Genomic DNA, 19,899 nt, shown 5'->3' with positions numbered 1-19,899 from the left:
TCCTAGCAAATCACTGAACTTGGCAGGAGGGAGCATCTTGGGAAGCCCCCAAACAGATTGTATTAAGAACCGTAGGTTTTATTCTCAGAGCAGTGCAAGCTGTTCATTCCAAGTTGTCATGATCCACGGAGGTGCATCCCTCTCTCTCTATCCTGAGCTCAGGCCTATGGCTAGAAATGTGTTTTCGTTCATTAGGAATTTGCTACATGCCAGGCACTGCTCTGTACACTTTATTACTTCCTTTCCAATCTGTTTGCTTTTCATTTCTTTTTCTTGCCTTATTGCATTGCTTAGGAGCAATGAGAGCAGATATTCTTGCCTTGTTCCTGATCTCAAGAGGAAAAACATTCTGGTTTTTGCCTTAAGTATAGGTTAAGTATAGTAGGTGGGTTTCTTTTCTTAATTATTTACTTATTTGAGAGAGAGGGAGCAAGCACAAGTGGGGTGGGTAGGGGCAGAGGGAGAGGGAGAAGCAGACTCCCCACTAAACAGGGAGCCTAACATGGGGCTTGATCTCAGGACCCTGAGATCATGACCTCTGAGCCAAAGGCAGATGCTTAACCGACTGAACTACCCAGGTGCCCTCAGTAGTGGCACCCTTGGAGGTTAAGAAAGTTTCCTTCCAGTTCTAGTTTGTCAAGAGCCTTTATCGTAATGGATGTTGAATTGGTCAAATGCTGCTTCTACTCTCTATTGATATGATCATATAGTTTTACTCTAAAATTAAATATTATCTTCCTAACAACCTTATGAGGTAGATATTGGGTTTACTCCTCATTTTTTTAGATGAAAAAATTAAAGCACCGAGAGGTTCAGAAAGTTGCCCAATGGCACACAGCTAGTAAGAATAGAACCAGGATTTGAACCCAGGCAGGCTGGCTTTAGTGCCCACATGCTTCACCACCAGGCTCACCACCACCCAAAGAACAAGTCCTCATGCCTGCTCATAGAAAGCTCTGGAAATGGTTCCTAAGGGTCCAACAGGCCCCAGCGTAACTCACCAAAGTACTGTGGGAGGTTGTTGTCAGTGATTTTCCCTGTCTCCCCTAAATGCCCCAGGATCTCGGTGGCATCACAATTAATCTTTTTAAACAGATTCTCCACTGAGCTCTTGAGATACTCCAAGGTCTTGTTGATTTCCTTGTAGCTGTTCTCATACATATCCGCCTCCTCTGTGGTTTTCTTCAGTTTCTCCTGGTGACAGACCCCAATTCCCATCCCAGGTCAGCCAGACTGCCACCCTAGGCTCAGCCCACCAGTGAGGACTTTGAATGTAGATGGGAGTTCGGGACTCTCTGGAAACAGGGTCTCTGAACCACAGGTTTTCAAACCTCTGACGGGGTTCAAAATCAATTTTCTTTTTTTTAAAATTTTTTTATTTATTTATGATAGTCACAGAGAGAGAGAGGCAGAGACACAGGCAGAGGGAGAAGCAGGCTCCATGCACTGGGAGCCTGATGTGGGATTCGATCCCGGGTCTCCAGGATCGCGCCCTGGGCCAAAGGCAGGCGCTAAACCGCTGCGCCACCCAGGGATCCCCAAAATCAATTTTCTAAGCCTTAATCAGTATTTTATTTTTTATTTTTTAAAGATTTTATTTATTTGAGAGAGTGAGAATGAGCAGGGAGAGAGAGAGAGGGAGAGAGAGAAGCAGGCTCCCTGCTGAGCAGAGCTCGATTTGATCCCAGGAATCAAGTGCTGGAATCATGACCTGAGCCCAAGGCAGATGCTTAACTGACTAACCCACCCAGGCTCCCCCTTAATCAGCATTTTAAAGAAAGAAAGTATATCTCAGTGGGTTAAGTGTGTGCCTTCTGCTCAGGTCATGATCCCAGTGTCCTGGGATCAAGCCCCACATCTGGGCTTCCTGCTCAGCAGGGAGCCTGCTTCTCTCTCTCTCCCTCTGCCTGCCACTCTGGCTATTTGTGTCCCCAAACCCTCATCAAATGAATAAATAAAATCTTTAAAAAAAATAAACAGAACAGAAAAAAAAAGGAAGAGAAAATACTAGTATGCATTGCAGGGAAAGAGGGTAAATATTGTTAAATGTACATTTTGTTTCCCTCACATATACATGTGTGTGTCTATATGTGTACTAGATTATAATATATTTAATTTTAAAAAAATAGGCTTCATATCCAGCATGGAGGCCAAAGTGGGGCTTGAACTCACAACCCTGAGATCAAGACCTGAGCTGAGACCAAGAGCCAATTTGGTCAATTGACTGAACCACCTAGGTACCTCAGAATTATAACATCTTTTAAAAGCTGATGACTTATATTTTTAAAACTGTGGCCCACAGAAAGGAATACATTTTACAGTGCAGCCCAACACATGCATACATACATACATATATATTTGTGCATATGGGTGTGTGTTTATACGTATTATCTTATCAAATGAAGTGAAAGTTCCACAAATCAATACTTTGTGTGTTTTAAAATTTTGTTCTGTTTCATTATTTTTAAATGCTGTTTGATCCAACAGACTGATTTTACCATTTGCAGTTTAAAACACATCACTCAGGGCACCTGGGTGGCTCAGTGGTTGAGTGCCTTTGGCTCAAGTCATGATCCAGGATCCTGGGTTAGAGTCTGGCATCAGGGTCCCCACAGGGTGCCTGCTTCTCCCTCTGCCTATGTCTTGCCTCTCTCTCTGTGTCTCTCATGAATAAATAAATAAAATCTTAAAAAAAAAATAAAACAGATCACTCTAGCCCAGTGGTTCTCAACATGGGGCCCCAGGACTAGGAGCATCAGCTCCATGGGGAAACTTGTTAGAAATGCAAATTCTTGGGCTCCAGTCCAGGCCCTGAATCAGGCTCTGGGGATGGGCCTGGCAATGTGCTTTTGATGAACCTCCAGGTGATGCTGATGCACAGTAAAGTTTGAAAAATCCTGCAAGTCCACTGGATCACAATCTTGGCTTCACATTGCTATCATCCGGGAGCTTCAAAACACTTGTGGCCCTGACCCCAGCCCCAGATTCAGATGATTTGGTCTGGGGTGCACCTGGGGATCAGGACTTTTAAAGCCTCCCAGGTGAATCTGATTTGCAGCCCCAGGCTGAGAATCCCTGCTCTGGGGTGGGAGCTTCCAGTCATTTCCCATCTCTCCCTCTGAGTTCTCTGCTAGCTGAGGTGAACCAGGCCCTGTGAGGACCACCCCCATTCCCCGTGGCTCTATATGCATCTTCCCAAATGACAGTCCCAAAGGGTCAGTCCGATCCACATCCCCACTTTCCAAGGATGGATCCAAAGCACTCAGTCAGGAGAGAGAAGCCAAGGTCTGAGCTGTCTCTCAACCACTGCACCAGGCAGCTTCCTCTGCCCCCAGCTCCCAGGGTTGCTGCATTTCCTCCTGTAACAATAAGAGCCGCCCTCTGGTTCTACAGGCGCATTAAGAGATCCCACAGCTAAACAGCCTAATGTGATGGTGACAGCACGAGTCCAGCACCTCACACATGTCACCTCCACCTCCTCACAATGGCTTCAGTTTCCAGATGATGAATATTGAAGTCAGACAAGTAAAGCAAACTCATGTTTAGCTTCTATCTATTGAATAGTCTAAGTACCCTACCTGGGGTTCCTCTCTCTTGAGAGCAAATATTTAGTATCAAGGTGATAGTGATTTTGAGGTTTTATGGACTCACACGATATCCACAATGATAGCTATGTCTAGAATTGTCTGCCCGGCAGCAGGCCTAGCATGTGCATGGATAACTTGACCCAACCCTCCTGCCCATTGCAGTGATGATGATGATCATCTTCATTTTACAGGTGAGAAAACAGAGGCTCAGAGAGGTTAGGTCACTTTCTCAAAGTCACACAGCTAGGAAGTGACTTTTCTGAGAGTCATATGCAAGCTTTTGTTCCCAAGCTTTTGTTAGGGCCTGGCTGCCTAACTCCTATGCAAAACCCTCCTGTTAAGGGACAGATGCCACCACTACTCCCAGAGGGGCAGGAGATGATGTAATGGAAGATGTGTGGGAAGGTTCCAAGAATAGAGCAAAGGAAAATGATCTTTAGCAGAGGGAAAAAAAAAAAAAAGGGCTCTTGTGACCGCATTGCTTTTATGACAAATTCTCCTGCTTGGGAGTATTTGCAATTTTTTTTTTTTTTTTTTTTTTAGTATTTGCATTTGAAGAAAGGCCTCCAGAAGGCACGCTGCAACCAAAGGAACGAAGAGGGGATGGAAGGGCTTCAGAGGGGGAGAAACGCTGGAGGTTGCCCTGTCAGCCTCCCTGGGATACCCCTCGGCCTTCAAAACCCCGACAACAGAATAGCACCAGCCCCAAGCCCAAAGAAACATCTGGACACTGGGTGGCCCTGAACCAAGGACATGGGACCCCAAGCATGTGCTCAGCTTGAGGAGGGTCTCCTTGCACTTGGGCCCTACCCGGGAGTTTAATTCCCCATATCTAGGCTCCTGGGAGAGGCCTCCCTGAGCCTGAGCCCCAAAATGAGTGTCTTGTGCTTTGTTGCCCCCTAGTGGCCCACTGGAGAATGGCACCGCCATCCCAGTCCAACTAGATGCTTGTCAACAAGTGGCCACAGAGAAGGAAAGGAAAATGACCCAGGAGCCCAGTTCCCTGCGCAGGGAACTACTGGATAGAGCAGGGCTGTGCGGTCAAACTCTCTGGGTTCATACCTTTGTCAGAAGTTTGCTATCCATTCTCCCCTTTCGCCTTAATAACAAATTCCTGATTGTATTTGGGACAGCAATGTGCCCAGCTGAAAGTTATATTTTCCAATCCTCCTCTGCAATAAAGATGGCCAGTGAGATGTAAACACAGAAGGCACTGGCTGAGTCTTCACCGAAACTTTAAGCTGCCTAACAATCAGCAAAGTTGTTATGTTTGTTCTTGCTTCCCCCCACTTTTTTCCTGCCTGGAACATATATCTGATGGCTGGATCATTGGCAGCCACAATACAACCCTGAGGCATCCTTGGGAATGTAAGCCACATGCTAGAGATGGCAAATAGGAGTGGCCTAGGTCACCAATGACCTCATGACCAGCCCTGAAGGACCTATCTCCAAACATTTCTTAACAAAGTAAATAATTTTACCTCATTTAGGCCATTATTACTTTGGTTCCTTGTGATTAGCAACTAAATACAAAGCAAAGCTTTTATATAGCAGCCCAGCTCCACAATGTTGGCCAGGTGACTTTACCTCTCTGAACCTCAGTTTCCTCATCTATACAATATAAAGATCACAGTATCTGCCTCATAGGGCTGTTGTGAGAATTAAATGAGATAGTACAAGAACAGCACTTAGCCCAGTGTCTGGTAGGTAGTAATTGCTCAAATAATGTTCATAATAACCGTAATTGACTGTGAGCAGGCCACAGCCAGGACAAGGGGGAGAGAAAAAAATTCTCAGGCAGAGAGCTTTGTCTGGGTTGTGCCAGTCTGGATGAAATTATAGGTGCAAGTGCCTGGGCTAGGCTCCCTGAAGACAGGGAGTCTTTAAAAGGGACATCGAGATTATAGGGACAAAATTCTACAGCAAATATCTGTAACAGAGGTGGCCTGAGACAAAGGCTCAGGACATGCCGAGACGCAAGCCAAGCCAGGGGAGTCTCATAGGACAGATATTGTACTCTTCCTGAGAACCACCAGACAGGCCGCCTGACAAAGACTCCCATGTCTCTCCCAACCCTGGTCTTACCTCCAACTGTTTCAGGGTGGAGCGGTTGTCATCATGGGATGATTTCTGCTGGGATCGCAGGAAGATGATCTCGTCCTGCACATGAGAGAACCAGACCATAAGGAAAAGTGGGTACTCCCCACCATACCTAAAACTAAGCCTGTGCCTTGAGGAGATGATGAGGATTTAGATGATCTGTTTCAAGGAGCCTCTGAGTCCCTGGGCCCCCCTTATGCCCATGGAGGATCTTTCTGATGTTTAGGGTTTTTTAAAAGCTTTATTTATTTTTATTTGAGCGAGGGAGAGAGAGGAGGGGCAATGGGGGAGAGGGCGAGAGGGAGGGAGAGAGAGAGAGAATCCCAAACAGACTCTTCCCTGAGCACGGAGCCCAACATGGGTTTCAGTCCCAAGACCCTGAGATCAGGACCTGAGCTGAAATTAACAGTCAGATACTTAACCGTCTGCACCACCCAGGTGCCCCTGGAGCAGGGTTTATCAACTCTAGCATGAATCAGAATCATCTAGAGGTTTGTGAAACACAGATTGCTGGGCCCCTCTCCCGGAGGTTCTGGTCCAGTAGGTCTGGGTGGGGCCCGAGAATGTGCGCTTCTCAAAATTTCCCAAAAGCTGCTGCTCCCATTGACCCAGGGACCAGACTTGAGAAACCCTGGGGATAGAACAAATAGAAAAGGCTAGTCTTTGAGTAATTTCATCTCTAGGAACATATCCCAAGGAAACAGTAGGACATGTGGGCAAAGTGGCTGCTCAAGGCTGTCATGTTATTGCTTATAATCGCCCCCAGTTAGACACAACCGAAATGTCCACTGATAGTGGACCAGTTAAATCAATGATGGTACATTCATATCATGAGAGGAATGGGTTTTAAGTAAAAATATGGTTAAAAATGCAGATTCCTAGCCTATTCTCAGAGAATCTGGATTTGTAAGTTATGGGATAGCACTTGGGGAATCTGCATTTTAAGTATCTTATGATTCTGCTACAGAGCATTCAGAGTCTCCAGAAGCCATAAGAGGAACATAGAAGATGTTGGGAGGTGTATGATGAATTTGGGGGGAGAGAGAGTTTAAAAACAGCCTAGAATGATCCCAGTACTATAAATGGGCACTTTTCCTGCCTCAAGACCTTTGTACTTGCTGTTTTCTGCCTGGAACATTAACCTCCCAGAGACCTACATAGCTTATTCCCTCACCTACAAATCTGCTCAAATCTTAGCTTCTCAAGTTCCCGTGCCCTCTCTTGACTTCAGACCTTCTATATTTCTATATTTCATCTTTCTTATCTACACCATTTCTCACTTTCTAATATACTCTATAATTTATGTATTTATTAGGCTTACTGCTAATTGTTTCTTTCTTTCTACCAGAACAGAAGTTCTGTCCATGGGGGCAGAACTTTTTGTCATTTTGTACACTGTCTCATAATCAGTGTCTAGAATAGTGCATGGCACATAGTAGGTGCTCAATAATACTTGCTTGATAAACAAAACCAAAAGAACTTTTTAAAAAAATCAGAATATGTAAGTCTCTATATAACTATATGGAATGAATCTGTTAAGTTTTAAAAGCATCACCCCCCAAAAAAAGAAATCAGAAGGAAATAGATCAAAATATCAACAATGATTATCTCTAAGGAATGAGATAATAGGTGATTTTAAAAACTTAATCCTTAGGTAGTTTCCAAATTTTCTATAATGAGCATATCCTTCTAAGATTTTTTAAATATTAAGCATTTTCACTAGAAACAAGTGTTTTCAGGACTTATTCAGCAGGCATTTGCAGCTCTATTAAGCCTCAAAAGGCACAGTTCTATAACTTCAAAGAAAAACTCAGAGGCTACTGTTCTGGTCCAAACATCGTTCTACAAACGGGGAGCCTGAAGCCCAGGGAGATCATGGACCTGCCTATGCTTCATCAGACACACTCCTGCTAAGGTCAGAGACAGGCTGTGTAGCCTAGAGAGGCGGTAGCATCACGTGAAGGGGAAAGATGAAGGGCAATTTTGTTTAGTAACCATTTCTTGATCGGTTCAGTTTCCAACTAGCATCCTCGCATGCCTCTGCTATGGTCTGTCCCTGCCATCCCACTGGGACTATTAAGTTGCTGTCTCCTAGAAAATGGGAATCAGGGTCCTGTCCACTCCCCGGGTCCCAAATGAACCATCCATCCATCCTTCCATCCTTAAGCTTTCAGGCCTTCGGATGTCTGCGTCCAAAACCTTTCCATGCAATACTGCAGGGTGGCCACCTGAGGGCAGTGGCGAAGCGCCTACATCGGAGACAGAAACCTCAAAGGCCTCCAGGGTCCCAGCGCGCCTGGGACAGGACAGCAGATGGGACCCAGCTGGTGTGGGTGGATGAGGGCCAGCAACCTTCAGCTAAGAGCAGGGCGGTGGGCCATAGTCGTCAGATCAGATTTCCCAAAAGAAACCAGAAATCCAGGTTTTCATGTGGAATATCCTGATTTTTAAATGTTGGCAACTAATAATTTCTAAATTTGGGGGGTAGGGGAGACTAAGCAAAAGAAAAATGAGAGCAGGATTCAACCAGTTACAACCTCTGACGCCGGTGTCCTCCAGAAGGGTGAAGTCAGTTCTTTGAATCCTAATGGATTTATACATTTTTCTTACCTGAACCAAGAGCAGAAGTTCCACAAAAAGACAAAAAGGTAAGGGTCCAGGCAACCCCTCCAGCCCCTCCTCCCAATTCCCACCGCCTTCACCCCAAACTGCTCCGTTTTACCTGTTTTCTATACTGTGTTTCCTCACAACCTGCGTTTAAATGAAAATGTTCTGTAGTTTTTTTGTTTTGTTTTGTTTGGTTTTACAAGAGTTTGGAAAGTACTGCTCTCATCCTACTATGTCATTCTACAGATGTGGAGAGTGAGGCCCAGACAGGAGTGGCCATCTGTCATCAGATACACCTTCCTGACAGAGACAGTCTGCATGGTCAAAGGACAAAAGGACACAATCCTCATGGTCAATGGCAAGATCAAGGTCAGTTATGGTTTCAGAGCCATTTCCTGGTGCCTCCTATTGTGTGCGGGCCAGCCTGGGCACTGGGAAAGCAGAGGGAATACACTCTTGTGCCAGTCCCCTGGAAAAATCACTTTCCAGAAGGGAGACAGAGGGCTGTTCAAGTTCATCCCTCCCACCTTACCCCCACGACACACTGAGCTGGATATTCTCCATTTTCCCCACAAATCTACTTGCCCCACTTCCACACCCTCTGCCTCAAACCCCAGGGGCTAGGGCTCTGGGCTCCCTTGTCTCCTGGCTTGGGTTGTTCCCTGACAATGGGATGCACCAGCTGGAGATTAGTGGTTGGAAAGAGGTTGGGGGTACTTTCCCACCAGCCCCTCACCACCTGGGAAGGTCACTAGCTTGGCCACAATCCCTTCAGGAGAGACACAGACATATCTTCCTCCACACCCCTCATCCTGATTCCAGAAACAGCTCCCTCAGTTTGCTCTGGAGTCCTCCCATGCTGCTCCTGCACTCTCTCCTTATAATTTCCTTAAACCTTTGTAAATAATCCCTTTAAAAAAAACTCACCTTGATTCACCCTCTTGGGGCATGCCATCTGTTTCCTCTGACCACTGATACCACCACCTTCATTCCCATCATGTTCATATACCGCCTGTATTACCTATCACTACGTATGAATGTCTATTAATAGTTTTCTTGAAATCAGCCAAATTGTGTTCATTTTATTATGTGTATCATTATTTGTTTGCCGTTACTATGATTTATCACCCTAAGTAATAATATCCATTAAATCACAAGTTTGCTAGCTATATTTGTCCGAATCCTCATAAAAATGAACTCATCACTGGTAAGCTACAATGTTTTTATCTATATTCCAGCTACTAGTCACTTGCTCATGGCCAGCACACCTGCTCCATATTGAGGAAGCAGTGACATTGCAAAATTAAGTGGCTCCCTTCAACATACAAACAGCACAAAGACCTCAGAGGGAGGAATGACGAATTCCCAGTGGTGGCGACCTCTGTTCAGGGTCAGGACCAATGAGCAGTATTTCATCAGAAGCAAAGCAGAAGGTGGGAGAGAAAATGGCACAAGGGAAGACTCAGCAGAGGGAAATGCACAGGGTAGCTGAGGAGGGCACCTTCGGGGTCATGAGGGGAACTGAACTTTGTCAAGGCAGGTTAAAGCCAAATTTTCAAAGAGGCGGAGTGTCACACTAAGGAATTTAGATTCTATGCTATGCAGACAATTCCAAAGGCTGTTTATGTGTGTTTGGGAAGTAAGTAGCCCAAGGAGCCAATTAAGTTTGGGAACTTACAGGCTTAACAAAAAAGTAAATAGATTTCTTTACTGCAGGACTTGTCGGAGCCTTTACTATGCTAAGCACATCAATTCTCTTCAAGATGGATTGACAATCTCTCCTCAATTCTGTGAAGCTGTTGATTAATAGGGGTCAGCAGGCTCTTAAGGCAAAGGGCCAGATAGTAGATATTTTAGGCATTGCAGGCCACATATGATCTATCCTTTTTTTTTTTCCTTATAGCCCTTTAAAAATGTAAAAACCATTCTTAGCTCATGGCCTGTACAAAAACGGACCACAGGCTGTATCTGGCCATGGGTATAGTTTACTGAACCCTTGATTATAGAACATGCCATGGATTATAAATGTCACCATGGTGGGTGGGGTGGGAACGACCACATTATGTGTCTGCATCAACTGGAAAACAGTTATCAATTTCAGAAAGGTTAAAATGTAGGTGGGGGGAGCCTTGGAGGAAAATAGTGTTTCCCAAACCAATGAGACCTTGAGGCTCACTCTATAGAGCATCTCAAGGAGTGTTTTGGGGGACCCACTTTGAGAAAGGCTGCTGTGAGAGTGTGCCGGTCCCAGGCCTAGGAAAGGAGAGCTGCCCTGACCTGGATTCTCTGGGTCTTCTTGTGCATGGTCTCCATGTCATTGTTGAGCTCCGTGACATACGTGAACCGAGCAAAGTTCTTCTCCTCTTTGGCCAAAAAGTCATCAATGAGCTGATTCAGGTTCCCATCTTTGGTCAACTTCAGCAGCCGGAGGTGGGCCACCTCGTAGCTCTCGAAACTCTCACCCTTGCCCGTCTTCCTGTGCTTCTTTGCCTTGAGAGCTAGAAAGGAGAAGCCGGCAACCGTGAGTCTGAAAGGAAGCCAGTCAGAGCAGTGCCAGGTAGGGAGAGTGCTGGGCAGTGATGTTATCACACCCTAGGGAGGAGGCTAGATTCTTCCAGGAGAGGGCGCAAGAGCTTTACTCCTGAGTCCCTTCACAGCTACCTAACTGAGCATCTACTATGTGCCAGACACTGGGCTGGGCTCTGCAGACACAAAATCCCGGCCCCGACGGAGGAATCAGACAGAAGGAGAGAAGGAAACAGAAGAAGAAATACATGATCAGTGGCTCAGTGATGGAGGAGCATCAGGTGGTGGCCAGGGAGCTGGGTGGCCAAGGAAGGCCTCTCAAAGGAGGTGGCATTTGAGCAGAGTGAAGGTCAAGGGAATCCTGTTGGTAGGCTCAGACCTTGGCAAATTCAAGGAACTAGAACCAAGAAAATTCTCCAAGTTTTTTTCTCTCCAGCCTGATGCCTGCAACAGCCCCGCCTTTCCTGAACTCAGTCTCATCTCTGATTTAGCCTCCAAATGGCCACCACAAAGATCTTCCTAGATTTTCCTATGCACATTCTGGCCGTGTGACTCCTTTACGTGTTATTTTAGAGAGTGAGACGTGGAGTTTCTCCCAAACACACACTTTTTTGCAACACAGTCCCAAATGAAAAAGGCAGGAAGAGACAGGAGATGCCAAAAGAACAAAGAACAAATGCAGCTGCCCCGGGGCTCTTTGAAGAGCTCAGATTTTTCAATCTGTTTGCGAGAGAGTAAAAATAACAGCACTGACACTGTTCTCCTCAGAAAGGGCTCTTCTTGCAAGGTTGGCCAGTGGCTGCACCTGGGCACTTTTTTTTTTTTTTTTAATTTAAATTCAATTTGCCAACATATAGTATAATAACACCCAGTGCTCATCCCATCAAGTGTGCACCTGGACACTTAAATGGTAAACAGTTCTCTACACAAATATCAAATTTTCCTTAAATACTGGGAGTGGCTCATTGCACCTAGGCTGTGCAGATGGTGTGTGTTTGTGTGTGAGTGTGTAGTTTATGCTGGACACCCGCTGTTCTTCCGGGAGGCTAGAATTGTGGTACGCACGAGGGAGAGGACACCTATGTGACCAGCCCCCAGTAAGATCTTGGGGCACGGAGGCTGTGATGAGATCCCCTAGGAAATAACCCTTCATAGGTGTCACAGTGAGATGCTGGGGGAATTAGCATGTTCTGTGTGACTGCCCTGGGAGAAGACTCTGGAAGCTTGTGCCTGGTTTCCTCTATGCTTGAGTGTGCTTTGTGTCCTGACTTAGGCCTGGCCACAGAGGTAACTATCCGCTGTATCTGTGACTCCTTCTAGCAAATCACCTAACTCGTGGGTGGACACCCAAGTTTCCTCCCCCTAAAATAACGGAAGGAAAACCTCAGAGTAAGAAGTTGGGGGTTGGCAGATAAAATACAGGATGCTCGGTTAAATTTGAATTTCAGACAAACAATATATTTTTTCAAGTATAATTATGTCCTAATTGTAGATAGCCAACAAGTAACTTTTTATTTCATTTAAAAATTTCTTCACCGTTTTTCTAAGATTTGAATTTAATGAGACATCTTGCAATGTTATTTGCTAAATTTGACAACCCTACTCCAGAAGGACTGGGACCCCTTAGTTGAGAGGGAGAGGGAAAGTGCCTGGAGAGCGTACCTTCCTCCTTTTTGGCCTGCTCCTCGAACTCCAGACGATCATTCAGCTTGATCAGCAAGAAGGATTTGAGCTTGGTCTCGTGGGCATAGACACGCTCCAGCTCTCGGATCTCCAGGTTGTACTGAGCAATGTCCTTCTGCTGGCGGTCCTTCAAGCGAGCCATGGCCTCCAGCCTGAGCGAGGCGGGGGCGGGGTCTGAGTGTCCCGAGGCTCCCCCCCTCCCCCTACCAGGCCAGAGGGACCTGCTGCCAGTGACCATCACTTCTTTATATCAGGGAGGCTTCTGGGAGTGGAGGGACAGCCCTTCTTACCTAAATGATGGGAACTGCCAGCTCTAGGACTACCCCAGGAAATGATTTTTCTGTTATGGTCATCACCCCCAACTTCACCACCATCACCATCATCATCACCACCACTAGTCGGTTACTGTTGCGTGGCCGGTCCTTATATACATATACTATTTAATCCTCACTACCCCCAACCCCTGAAGCAGACCTACAGTAATATAATAGCAATGGAACCAGGATTCAAACTCCGATCTCTCTGAATCCCAAACCTATGCTCTTCGCAGCCCAACTATATGTCTCTTGCCCCTGTGAGTGTGAGGCCAGGAGATGACCCAGACTGAGACCCCCCAGGACTAAAGGCAGAGGCACCCGGAGGAGATGGCACAGCAGAGAGGTTTGAATCTCAGCCCTACCATATCCACCATTTACCTCGGTGTCAGCTTAAGTATTTCAGCATCTCTAAGCCTTCGGATCCTGGTCTGTAGTGTGATAGGGATAACGACCCCAGGGGCAGTTGTGAGGGTTGAAATAATACTCAGGGCCTCTAGCATCATGCTTGGCAAGCAGTCAGTGCTCAGAGTTATGATGATGATTTAAGATCCCTCAATACCTAAGCCCGGGGACAGAGGTGCTCAGCAGGAAGCAAAGAGACGTCCCTGCCCCTAGGGTCTCCCCCCAGCCCACCTCTGCTCATTGGCCTGGGCAGACTGCTCGATGGCCACATTCGTGGTTTTCTTTTGCATCAGCAAGCAGAGCTTCTGTCGCTCCAGCAGTCGCTGGAGCTTCTGATAAGCATTGTCATAAGCAGCCTTCTCATAACGCAGGTCCTCAATCTCCTTCCGGAGCTTGGCATTGGTGGTCAGCTTCTTATCAAAGTGCATGGTGACCTGTGGGCGGGGCTGTGCTTCAAAACCGAGCTCCCTCCAGTCTCTGGAGACAGACTTCCAGAAGGCAGCCGGAGGGTGGGAAGATCTTTCCCCACCTCCAGCCACAGGTCTACAACACAGTGGTTGAAGCACTGGGTGAAGGGCTTGAGTTGGCCACTAAATGGCTAAATGGTCTTAGGCAAGTTTCTGTCCCACTCCTGATTTTAAATTTCTCAGCTGCTTTTTATATCTAACTTCCAGTTTTTAGCAATGACAGGGGAGAGGGGGAGAAGGTAAATGACACCATGAGGAAACAATCAACAGAATCCAGAAGGTAGAACTTTCTATGGGACAGCTGAGCCAGATTCCTCAGTAAGTGGATATCTGGGAAAAGTTGGGATGGGGATGTTGTAGAGCAGGGCTTCTCCACACTGTTTTGGGCTAGATGATTCTTTGAGGTGGGGAGTTATCCTGTGCTTTGTGGTATTAAAGAAGCATCTGGGACGCCTCAGTGGCTCAGTGGTTGAACATCTGCCTTCGGCTAGGGGAGTGATCCTGGAGTCCCAGGATTGAGTCCCATATTGGGCTCCCTGCATGGAGCCTGCTTCTCCCTCTGCCTGTGTCTCTGCCTTTCTCTCTCTCTCTCATGAATAAATAAATAAAATCTTTTTTTTTTTTTTAAAAGAAGCATCTCTACTCTTACCCACTGAATGCCAGTAGCACAGCCCCTAACCCAGCTGTGACAAGCAAAAATGTCTCTTTTTGGAAACAATGTCCCTTTGGGGTCAAAATCATCTCTGCTTGAGAACCACTGCTGTCGACTAAAGAAATTTAAGTGACCTAACGATCAGGTGAATCTTGATTGGCTCCAACTTTGAAAGATATTTTGGAGCCAGCCAGAGAAATTTTAACGTGGGCAATGTTAAGGAAATAGTATTAATTTTGTAAGGTGTGAAGTAGTTTCGTGGCTATGAAACAAAACATTTGATCTTTAGAGATGCAAATAGAAGTATTTAGGGGTGAAATATTCTGATGTCTGTAATTTACCTTAAAATACATCAGGGGAAAGAAGGGTAAAACAAATATAGTAAAACGTTAACAATTATTAAATCTAAATGATAGGTATGTGGGTGATCATTATTTATTCCCTCCATTTTTCTGCAAGTCTTAATAAATTTATCTTAATAAAGAAGTTTTTTATACAAAGTGCTCCCATAAACACTGAAAAGAAACAATTATAGAAAATATTCCTAATAAATATAAAGTAGATTTGATCAGAGGTTTTCAAAGCAGGTTCTAAGAAATTTTAGGTTTCTGCAAGGCTAAGAAGGAGGAAGGCAAGGGAGACCACCAGGATGCAAAATTTAAGAAGGTATTCACTCTCCCAGGGTCAACCCTGCATTTCCATGAGCTTGATGGTGAGTGCTCCCTAAATTTTGCATACTGGGTTCTTCACTTGCCTCAGGCTAGTCCTGGCCCTCCCTAGGTTCCTCTGTAGGATATGTCAGTAGCCACCATATAAGGGAAGGAAATCCAGGAACAGAATCATTCTCATTCACATTCTTTCTGTGTCTTCTACTTACCCTTAAGAAGATACTGGTTATCAGTCATTTGCACTTTAGTATGAATTTTACTCCAGGATGGTTGACATGCTACCCATCTTCTCATTGTGGGGTAAAAATGGGAGGACTCTCAGGCTCCACTGAGTAAGTGAAGGTGGCTTTAGGGTTATGGGGTATCCTGGAACCCTGAAATAACCTTTAGAGATAGCTATCAAATCTACTAAAAGGCATAGGCAGACTTGGTCAGGGGAGGAAGGGAAAAGGGGACAGGTTTGAAAAGCAAAGGAGCAGAGCTCTCAGAAATGAGAGAGGGAACTTTACTATAGACCTTACATAAATAAAAATAATTATAAGGCAAGGTACTAAGAACAACTGCATACCAACAAATTAAGATAACTTAGATGAAATGGACAAATTCCTAGAAAGGAATAAACTACTGAATTGACTCAGGAAGAAATAGAAACTCTGAATAGACCTATTACAAAAAAAGCAGACCTCTATAGACAAATAATCATTAAATCATGCGTGTGTTCAATCAATCAATCAGTCAACAGATGTTTGCTAAGTACCTACTCCTAGCCTCACACTATGCTGAGCAGTAATGATTTTTAACCAAGGGGACCTTCAGTTTCACTGGGATAATAGTGCAAATGCCTGGGTCTAAGCTTTATGGGTTATGATTCAAAACCAGTGAATCTGGAGAATTACAGGTCTTGATTCAAAAGCAGGAATCTGCATTTTAACACACATCCTAAGCCTTCTGAGGCATGGGTACAAATCACTGTGCATGGATATTAAGAAGGCATTGCCCTGCCTTCAGTCCACTTCCAGGTTACTGGGAGACAGAGATCAGATCCAGTTAAATTCAACCATGCCTGATTAAAGCCTCATGGTCAGATTTTGGGGGAAGCTAAGAGCATTGAATAGTGAGGCACTGACAGGGTTCCCTTCAAATCAATTTAATTCACTTTCCCCTCTCTTGGCTTATGTTGTGAGGACTGTAAATTTACAAATCAGACTGGAATGTGTTTGCATGTGCTCAGCATTCCTTCTTCCTTCCTTTTTGCTTTTCCAGGAGAACCATTTCTCAGCTCTTGATCCATATTGTTGGATAGGGCTGTCCTCTCTTGACTTGGGGGTGGGGGGGAATGATCCAAAGGCAGTCATGTGGCTCAAGTCCATCTATTCCATTCATCTGCCCACAGTGATTGGGTTAGGGATGGGCACTTGACCCAAGTTGGCCCAATGGGAACCCTCCCTAGGGCTTACAGTTGAACTCTTAGGAAAGAGATAGTCCTTTTCTGCTGGTATTTGTTCACACTGGGGGCTGTCCAAGAATGAAGTAATTTCCATCCAAAGGAGAGATGGGCAGAGAAAGTATCCTAAAGACACGTTTGGAGCACCTGGATCCAGCTATGCCTGAAGGCCCCACCTTTGCCCCTAGAATTTTCAATTCTGTGGCCAATCCATTCTCTTTTTTTTGCTTAACCCAGTTTGCAATTTAAAGAATCCTGCTTAGTGCAAAAGTCACTATAAATTGAAAGTGATCAGGAAACATCACTTTTCTCTTTATCAAGTTATGTGTGTCTGTGGCGAATATTTCCTAGAGACATTATCAACAACAACCAAAAAGCACTAGGTCTGATAGAGGCATGAGCAGATTGAAATGGAGAAAGAAGGTCTAACTAATTCTGCTTGCTGAAGGGCACTATTTGAACTGTATCTTAAAAATGAGCAAGAGTTTGTAAGTTAAGACACTAAAAATAGGCATCCCAGGGGGCATGGGGGATTGGGATGGGGTGGGGACAAAAGCATGGTGCATAAAGTGCATAGAGCAAGGAGAAAGGCACCTTGGGTAACAATGAACCAAGTAGATGGAACAGAGTAGGTGGCACAGAGTGGGTGGAACAGAGTGGGCAGTAAGTCCAAAAGGCTGCCTGGCTTGTGTGAACAGCATTAGTTCACCTTGTCCTGAGTCAAGCAACAAGATTGTTATGTTCTGTTAATGGCTCCACAGACATCATTCTATACTCTGAGCAAGGGAAGGCAGAGCTGTTTGCAAAGCTGCACAGAACACCTTACGTACGAGATTCAAATGGGTTTCCAAAACATGGATCTGTTTTTGCAGTTTCCGGGGATTATTGGCTTCCTGTATCTTTGCAAAGATCTGTTTTTGGTTTATAATTTTCTTTTCCATCTGAACAATCTGGGAAAAGAAAAGGAGAGAGAGAGAGAGAGAGAGAGGAAAAAAGAAACCCCCAGCTGTGTTAAATGAACATGGGTAAAAATTCTACAGTTCACTAACTTAAGTGTGCTAAAATAAAAACTGCAACGTTCTTTCTTTTCCTATAAATAGAATTCTAATTTCTCTCTTGAATACATGCTCAACTCAACTTAATCTTAGCCAGTTTGAGGTAAAATGAGGCAATTTAGAGTTTTTGCAGGTGAATTTCACTCGCCTTTTGGCCCAAGCTTCTTTTGGTTGGGTATCACATCACCTGTGGCCAAAAGCATTCCTAACACATCATGCAATTTATGCACCAGGTAATTGATTCTGACTTCCAATAAGTTAAATACGCCCTTGCCATGGTTGGTAGGAAAGAATTTTGGTGTTTCCCTCTATGCTGGTAGCTCCAGCCAAGTTCTCCAAACCCAAATATACCTGCCACCCCTGCCATCACCTTCCCACAGAGCTCACTCTATAGTTTTCATACAAGTACTAGCAGATCATGCCATTTCTTCACACCGCCAACAGTGCGCATAACCAACCTGCTGTATGAATGAAGTCATTCATTCCAGGCAGATATCCATCCATATTACCTGTCCAATAGTTGGACCCATCTAGAAGCAGCTGGCTAGTGCTAAATCCTAGCAGGTTCTAGAGAAGTTTATAGAACTATTACCTGAAGACAAGTACCCATAAAGCTTGGTGAGTGCCAGGTCCTAATGTGTCAGAGATACTTTATTTTCTTAGGATTTGGGCTAAGACTAATCTCTAAGACTATTTTTGGAACCCTGGTGCATAAGAGTGGGTACACTGTCATTTTAAGTAATTTGATATGTCCCTGTTTGCCTGGAAGTGGTAGCTTGAATTCACAATCTAAAGCCCAGCTCCTGTTATGAGAGTGAGAAGTTCTACATGAGGCAGGTTAAATGCTTGGTTTAATGAAATATAGTTTGTCAGCTACATGGAAGCTGGCTTCTAGATGAGGGGAAAGTATCCGTATGCTGAGCTTGAGCTGATGAATTCTGGGAGCAATCTCATCTGGGGTCTTGTGTTAGCATCCCTAAGATTTAGTTTCTTTGGTTATCTCCAAACCTTCAGGAAGTCTATATAGCACAGTCTCAGCTATGACCATGGGACATTGAGAGAAAAATCTATACTAGAGGTTACCAGCTATGGCCAAGCAGGTGGCATAAAGAGTAATGTGGGCCTATTATAAGATAATACAGGATGGTGGAGTATATAGATATCATGCAACTACAAATCATAGAAAGTGCAACTAAACTGTAGATTTTTAAAGATTTATTTTATTTTATTTTATTTTATTTTTTATTTTTTATTTTTTTAAAGATTTATTTTAGAGAGAAGACAAGCAAGGAGAGGGGAAGAAGGAAAGAGAGAATCCTCAAGCATATTCCCAGAAGAGCAGAGAGCCCCCACTGAGATCATGACCTGGGCTGAAATCAAGAGTTGGATGCTGGGGATCCCTGGAGTCCTGGGATCAAGTCCCGTGTCGGGCTCCCTGTGTGGAGCCTGCTTATTCCTCTGCCTGTGTCTCTGCCTCTCTCTCTCTATGTCTATCATGAATAAGTAAATAAATAAATCTTTAAAAAAATGTTTTTTAAAAAAAAGAGTTGGATGCTTAACTGACTGACCTGCCCAGATGCCTCATGGCTTAAAAAAATTATGGTTTCTCTTTCTCTCATAAACATTGCTGGCTTAAAGTCTAGTAACCCAAGGAAATAAACACAAGATCTCTGTAATTCACCTGGCCTTTCCCTGATGGTCAAAAAATGGCTGCCATAGTGCCAGCTTTCACAGTCATATTCCAGAGAGGAAGGTAGAAAAAGCAATATGGATAAAGGGGTAGAATCTAATCTAGAAGGCAAAACTTTCTCGGACACCCTCAACAGACTCCCCCTTAAATTTTATTGTCCCCCTCTAGCTGCAAGGGAGGATGGGAAACATAGCTCTTTAGGAGTCTCTGTTAGAGAGGAAGGAGTAGAGTGGATAAATAGCTGTAGTGTCACCACAACACTATTTAGATACAGTTGCCCTGTGGAAATTCAGGCCCCATGTTGCCAGATCTTTCAGTCCTTTTTTTTTTTTGTTTTTAAGATTTTATTTATTTATTCATGAGAGACACACAGAGAGAGGCAGAGACACAGGCAGAGGGAGAAGCAGGCTCCCTGCTGGGAGCCCAATGCAGGAACTCGATCCCGGAACCCCGGGATCATATCCTGAGCCAAAGGCAGATGCTCAACTGCTGAGCCATCCAGGCATCCCTCAGTCTTTTTTTTAAGAGAAGCCAGATATCTACATTATTACATGAAATCTCTCAATTGTGAGCATGTTAACTAATTAAAATAAATGTAATCACTCAATGGGCCAAGCCTTCATGTTGTCAGGTTTCATCTGTCCTAAAGACCACCAATTTGGTCTACATCCACATTTTAAGGCCTTGAAGGGACCACAGTA

The 19,899-nt window shown here is 44.7% G+C and overlaps 1 protein-coding gene and 1 long non-coding RNA gene across 13 annotated transcripts in view; one reads left to right on the top strand and one right to left on the bottom strand.

Annotated features, from left to right (window-relative positions):
• The window catches only part of CCDC63 (coiled-coil domain containing 63), a 36,382-nt gene that overhangs the window by 4,555 nt on the left and 11,928 nt on the right, over window positions 1-19,899 (bottom strand). For 11 of the 12 annotated variants that reach the window (XM_077875615.1, XM_077875605.1, XM_077875610.1 and 8 more), the window contains 6 exons: window positions 17,284-17,403; window positions 13,454-13,656; window positions 12,483-12,655; window positions 10,572-10,792; window positions 5,673-5,747; window positions 1,002-1,194 (listed from right to left, as the gene is read on the bottom strand). In XM_077875615.1, the coding sequence (XP_077731741.1) occupies window positions 1,002-1,194; window positions 5,673-5,747; window positions 10,572-10,792; window positions 12,483-12,655; window positions 13,454-13,656; window positions 17,284-17,403 (985 nt within the window). The remainder of the gene's footprint in view (window positions 1-1,001; window positions 1,195-5,672; window positions 5,748-10,571; window positions 10,793-12,482; window positions 12,656-13,453; window positions 13,657-17,283; window positions 17,404-19,899) is intronic. The other variant, XM_077875613.1, reaches the window with a different exon arrangement.
• Window positions 7,961-18,906, top strand: LOC144299853 (uncharacterized). Its single transcript, XR_013366514.1, has 3 exons — window positions 7,961-8,335; window positions 8,541-8,663; window positions 18,772-18,906. It is a non-coding gene; the product is annotated as an uncharacterized LOC144299853 (long non-coding RNA).

Source organism: Canis aureus, chromosome 27 (genome assembly GCF_053574225.1).
Source record: "Canis aureus isolate CA01 chromosome 27, VMU_Caureus_v.1.0, whole genome shotgun sequence".
Classification (NCBI taxonomy): domain Eukaryota; kingdom Metazoa; phylum Chordata; class Mammalia; order Carnivora; family Canidae; genus Canis; species Canis aureus.
The sequence above is the reverse complement of the archived record's forward strand: the minus strand, read 5'-3'. Positions and strand labels throughout refer to the sequence as shown.